Here is a 6,586-nt window from a genome sequence, read left to right as displayed (position 1 = left end):
CACTACCTAGCAACAACTAAAACATCGGTGCCTTATCAATTTTGTTCCCATCCTAAATCCAAAACACAGCACTGTACCAGCTACTAGGAAGGAAATTAACTCTACCCCTGCCGAAACCAGGACAGTCATGTAGCACCAGGAGCAAGTGCAGAGTACGAACTTCCCTGGGCGAGGGGGGCAGTGGTGGAGCTTTGTCCGGGGAAATCAGAGCATGAGCTAGAGCCACAGACCAAAGGACGGTGGCAGCTCTGTGACCGGGGCTGCACCGGCACAGAAACTCGAGGGGAGGCAGGATCCAGAAGACAGCCACTGGGGCTGCAGCCAGGGCACGTTTGGATGTGAAGTAGATCAGCACCTACAAAGGAACAACTGCAGGAGGCAGTCTGAGATGAGATCAGGAATTTAGCATGTGACTGAGGATTTCTTTGATTACTCTTTGTCTTTTCTGGTGAGATTCCCTGTGAAATAGGTGTGGGTGGGCTCTGTTCAGTGTATCGCTTCAGGGCAAGTGCTATGCTCCTCAGAGTGATGCGATCCATGTTAATAACTTGTGTATGAACCCATGCCCTGCAGGCTGTGTCGCACTTTCATACTCCTTTTAAAAAAATAGGCTATGTAATCTAGGCATAAGGCAAGCTGCTGTCTGAAAAGTTCATTACCTCTTAATTATTTTTTCTAACAGATTCAAAAAGCTGCCTCGACTGCCCGCAGCGAGCTAGAAGGACGCAAAGGCACAATCTCCCAGTATTTCACGACCTTACACTGTCCCGTGTGCGATGAACTGACCCAGTATGGGATCTGTAATAAATGCAGAAGCCAGCCACAGCATGTGGCAGTGATTCTCCACCAAGAAATCCGAGAGCTGGAGCGTAAGCAAGAACAGCTGGTCAAGGTATGATTAAAGCTTTGTCAGATGTCTGTCAGCCAAAGACAGGGGCTGAAATTTCAAAGCAGCGTGTTACTGAATGCCCCCAACAGAAATGGGAAGTACAGTCCGGGTGTTAAACGTGTCCTAGCTTGTCTGCTGTTCCGTTGCTGTTGAAGGCAGCACAGCAGCTGTTACTCTCCTTCACTGAAGGCAAAGGCAGGGACCAGAACAGAAGATGCTTTTCTCCTTTTCTTCTTTTTTGAAGAGTATCTTACATGGTTTGTAGGTGCCTTTTTATAATGACAGTGAATGGAGAGTTGTAAAAAGTATGAAAGATTCACCTTTTTTGCATTAAAGTAACTGATGATGTTCTAGTAACAAAAACGTTTGTCCCAGAAAATTTATTTATTTATATGTATAACATCGATGTGTTTTAGCTTGGGGGTTTTCTTGTTACCGTTTCTCTCAATAGGAATTTCCCAAGCTGTTTTCTTCCCTTGAGGTAGAAGGCAATTAGGAGGGTAGCCGACTGTGCTCACGAATATATTATAGCAAAGCACAGTGCCTCCCCTTGCAGAAACATATGCATATCCTCACCCAATTTTCATACTGTTGTATTTTATAATTAATAAATATTTTTGTTAAAATTTATTTTTAGCACTAGCACGTGAACCATTTTAAAGACTTGTCTGAATTGCGGGGATATAAATGTTCCCGTAGTCCAGGCATTGATTGGATAGGTTCCCGTGGGGCTCTGTTGCTAGAAAACCATTACAATTGACTATTCAGAAATATTGCATTACTAAGGCGCGGACTTCTATTTCTTTTGTAATATTTGCTCTGATCTGCATTGTAAATGGCGGTAAAGGAAGGTGCTGCGTGTTCTGCAGTTTTCTGGTGGTACTCTGAACCTTTTACATTGCTTTTGTTCTGGAACGAATCAGGACTTGGCAGATCGGTCCAGCCCCACAGAAGGATCAGCGGGTTTGATCAGAACATTCTCTTGTCCCTGCAACATACAACAGGTCGGCCAGGCCTGGGATCCCGTTCTAGTCAGTGTTTGATGACTCAACCTCTCTGTAAGAGCATCTGTCTTATTTTAATATGAAGATGTAGAGATCCTTCACAGCTTAAATTCTTGGCCCTCCTAGATTATAAACATGCCGGAGCCAGCAGAAAAGTGAGATAACGCTGAATCGTACGTTATTTTAAAACGCACTTAAAAATACGTGCCGTAGATTAAGGCCATAGACTTCTCCCCTCTACACAAACTGAACTTAGAAAGTGTCTCGAGTACCGTTTGGTTTGGTCCCTTGCGTTCAAACCAGCCACAGCCTCTTTCAGAAGAACTAGGGTAGACTTATTTCTGAGGTTCTTCTTGCGGTTACAAATCTGGAACAAACTGTTTAAATCCTGTTCCTTTTGATCACGGTTGCAGGTCAGAGGACTGGTATCCTCTGAGGTGCCGCGTGTGGGACTTGGCCGAGAGGGGCTGCTCCTCTCCAGCTGTTGGCAGTTTGAGTTTCTGGTCTGCAGGGATTCAGTGCTGACACAGGTCTGGCTGAGAGGGTCGCTGGTGCCCAAATAATTTCGACATGGAAAGAAGGAAAAGAACTAATTTTAAAAAGCAAAGGATGCGATTTTGACTTGTTGTTCAAACTATGCAAACGGTAGGGTAACGTTGTGTAACGGTTTGATGTTACAAAGCACAAGTGTGGTTGGAAGCAGTTTTTGAGTTTTTGGAAAAACCGTTGGAGGTGGCAGATACTGGAAAGGATTCAAAATAAAACAGCCAAGCAGGGGCCTTCTGTTCTCTGACGGAAAAGTTTGGAAAACCTGTGCCTGCTGCTATTTTATTCCATCGGGTATCTCATGTTAAAAGTACTTTCAAGCAGCATTAACTACATTAACGAGTAGCTCCATGAACAAGGAGAGCAGTGGAACCTGCGTGCCCTGTGTATTTCTGTCTTGGGATTGATTAACTCTGATTGAAGCTTATCTTGAAACAGGAGTAGTTTATGGAAGTCCCTTTCCTGTGTAGACAGTAACTGCAGAACAGGATTGATTAACTCTGATTGAAGCTTATCTTGAAACAAACAGGAGTAGTTTATGAAGTCCCTTTCCTGTGTAGAGAGTAACTGCAGAATACCAGTTCTGTCTTTTTTCACCAGGAAACTTTTATACAGGCTAAGTTTATCTGAATATAACACACTGCCCCACTTAAATCCACTCGACTTATTTACCTTTCTTTTCCAAGTGCCACCGGGTATGAGTAGAACTTAATTAGCAGGATTGAAAGCCGGGCTGTACAGTCAAGCAGTTGATCTCTGCCCGGCTGAGGGTGGGTGATGACGGTGGGTGATGCCTGCCGGCCAGGCGCCAGCAGCAGAATGCGCGGTCTGGCAGTGGCAGGAGAGGCTGCAGCAGGGAAGGGAGCTGCTCCGGACCCCTCTACGGTGGGGAAGAGCTTGGCGCTGGTAGGGCTGTGCCGGTGCTGCCGATAGAACGTTGAGGACTTAGTAGTCCCAAGTGATGTATGCCTTGCTCGTGTTAAGTTTAAAATAATCTGCTTTGCTTTTTTACATGTAATCTAGATATGCAAGAACTGTACAGGCTGCTTTGATCGACAGATCCAGTGTGTCTCCCTCAACTGTCCAGTACTCTTCAAGCTGTCCAGAGTAAGCAGAGAACTGTCAAAGGCACCGTACCTTCGCCAGCTACTTGACCAGTTTTAAATGATCTGTGTTACAGGATTCCAGGTGCTATTTTTTTTTTTTCCTTCAGTGTTTACCACACTAAGACTATTGTGCATGGTGCTTTTTCAATTCTCATCTAGTCCAGGATTTCCATTTTAACTGCTGGGTTTATTATCTGAAGAATAATGAACGCTTATCCTAACTAAATTAAAAAAAAAAAAAACATTTGTTGATCTACGAATAGCTCACTTTTTAAGATGTACAAATTTCTTCTTTCTTTCATGTTTCTAACATACTGTTTTATAATGCTGATGTTGAAATAGCTATGTGTAACATCCTGTAAATCCATTTCAAAGTAGAAGTCAGGTTTACTTCCTGGAGGAAGGAGCACTGAAAACCTCTTGAAACGATAAACCATTAGTGTGTGTTCTTGAACTGTCAGTATCAAGACGTGTTACTTATATATTATCCATTCACTTTATAATTTTGTCTGCGAAATATTTTGTAAATACACTTTTTTACTTTTCAAACAACTGAGTAAAATAATGTGCAATGACTTTTATACAGATAATTTTAAAGTTGGTTGGTATATCTCCTCCTAAGTTTTGCTTGATTCCAAGTAGATTGTTATTTTGATCAGACGGTGCAAGCAGTAGTATCATGTGTAGCATTTTGAAACATTATTTTCTAAAAATTGCTGTCTTGCTTTAGCTATTAATGGGGCATTGTGAGGAACTGTGCAAAGACATTTTTGTTACAAACCTGTGGGACTGTTGCAATACTTTAAATATAAAATTTTATTCCATTTTTGCTTGTTTTGTATAGACATTTCTATTGCTTCTAAATATGCTTAAAATATTTTCTTTCCTTATGTACTGTACAGTTAAATCTTATTTGCCACCATCTTGACAAAATGTGTATTTAGAATATTTGTATAACTGTATAAAATGGAAAAGGAATTATGTGGTCAGTGCATTGTTTTCTAAACTGGAAATCATTTTGTTTTAGAAGTTAATAATGGAAACCATATTAAAGTTGAATAAAATGATATGGTAAAAAATATGTGCTTTTTTGATATTTACCCTCAACTGCAGACACCTTCGTTTCCCCCGTTTGGCACACACGCGGTAATGTAAACAAGACTGCTCAAGTAAGAGTTAAGAATCCACAATCCAGTTTCCAGCTTCAGCTTTGGGATCTAAAACCTCAGTATCAATTCTTGAGGCTTTCCCCAAACCAGAAGAGAAATAGTTCCAGTTTTCCAGTAGACAAAACAGGAGTAAGTTTTAAACCCGGAAGTCCAGAGTAGCTTTGAAAAATAGAACAAAACTTTATTTACATCAAGGAACCTGAGTGCCTTCTCCAGTTACCAATTTATTACATTCAAGATACAAGTCAGTCTGTTAAAATTTCACATTATACAGTACAATGTAAACCCACGGCAAGCAGAATAAAAACTATTAAATAGATAATAGAACAGCCACAGATCGCGATGCGCTTTTATGCAACGGAACAAAAAAACCCAAACCCCATCAAGGCACAAAACTTTGCCTACTCTTGCATTCTACCATTGGTCACGTACAGAATGAAAGTGCAAATGCCAGGGCTAACGCCTTAGTGCTCGCGGTACAATCCAGCATCTGGCAGTGCTTCGGGGATAAATAAAAGTATTAAACAACGCTTAACTGCAAGAGGTTGCCTTTAACACTGGAGTCAATGGGCAGTGTGCTCATCTTCAACTCAGTCCTGGCTTTATGGACAAAAACATGATTCATAATAAATTCAGATATCTACTCTACTGCATGGACCACAGCTCTTGTCCTCAACACAGAGATGACTTTTCTAGCGTAAGCAAGGCAATGGTAAAGTAATACAGATTACGTCAAGTAATTTCAACCCGTAACGTGTAAGTTTGGAGTGTTGAAGCTTTCTGGAGGATCTGTAACTTAAAAGGCACTGTAAATAGATCCTCACTTTAACTGTATATGCCAGGAAGCAACTTACTTCGGAAGGAAATTTAAACATGTAAAAACTAACATTCATTGTCTAAAAACAAGCCTCGAGGAACATGGAAATCCAAGAAGTAGGAAAGCTGCAGCTGTGAACATCAAGGCTGGCTGGAACCGCTGAGAGCTGGACTCGTTGCTGGAAATGTCCTAGAGCTGTTTTAATCTTAAATGGCTTTAAAGATTTCATGTTCATTAAAGGGCAGCCCCTGCTCTTAAAAGCGTGCTTTTAGGGGATAAGGAGAACAAGTTCTGTAAGTATATTCCATTCCAAGTTTGAGGCCAGAATTAAGACACTGAAGGCTCTAAGTGCTCCCTAGGACAACTCAAAATTTAGATGCCATCCAGACACAGACCTCCTCGTCTCAATCAGCCGTGACTACACGGTACTGCTCAAGATAAGATAACCCACTCTGTCTTCCTGCCACTGCTTTTTGGATCCTTCACCTCCTGTAAAAGGCTGCTCTTACCTTGGCATTCTAGGCTGTTGCTCCACTCCTGCTACTCAGGCCTCCTGCTTGTAAGGGGGAAAATGGGGATGAATTCAAGAAGTGACTCATGCAGGAATTAATACAGCCAGTTTAAAAAAAAAAAAAAAAAAATCTTCATTCTGCACCGTATTTTTTACATTTGTTGGGTCAGAAACACAAATAACTGCGTATATATAAGCAATAAGTAGCTAAGGTTCAAAGAGGTTACAGCCTATTTCCCACTGCAGCTTTAAATTCATTTTCTGGGTTTTTTTAGTAGTTGATTATGCAAGACGTGTAAACTATCCCTGAGAACAATCTTGCATGCAGGACATTCTAATTTGGACTTTCATTCCAAAAATTAGCGGATGAATTGCGGTTATTTAAAATCTTCCTGGTTGCCAGGTGGGTTTCTTAAACTGATTTTCTTCTGGCAACACAATCTCAGGTATGGGGAAACTTTTTGACATCGCCGTCAATTCCGGTAAAGCCCATGGAGTGCAGTTGCAGCGGGGGGGCTGCCACAGAAACACTCCCGTATCTTTT

General features: G+C 41.5%; 1 protein-coding gene across 1 annotated transcript in view; it reads left to right on the top strand.

Annotated features, from left to right (window-relative positions):
• REV3L (REV3-like, polymerase (DNA directed), zeta, catalytic subunit) overlaps positions 1–4,626 on the top strand; it is an 80,857-nt gene extending 76,231 nt beyond the window's left edge. Inside the window, 2 exon segments of the mRNA XM_009326437.1 lie at positions 683–892; positions 3,463–4,626. Of these exon segments, the coding sequence (XP_009324712.1) occupies positions 683–892; positions 3,463–3,603 (351 nt within the window). The 3' untranslated portion in view covers positions 3,604–4,626.
• Positions 4,627–6,586: the final 1,960 nt, after the last annotated feature.

Source organism: Pygoscelis adeliae, unplaced genomic scaffold (genome assembly GCF_000699105.1).
Source record: "Pygoscelis adeliae isolate BGI_AS28 unplaced genomic scaffold, ASM69910v1 Scaffold206, whole genome shotgun sequence".
NCBI lineage: Eukaryota > Metazoa > Chordata > Aves > Sphenisciformes > Spheniscidae > Pygoscelis > Pygoscelis adeliae.
This window is presented reverse-complemented; position numbering and strand designations above follow the sequence as displayed.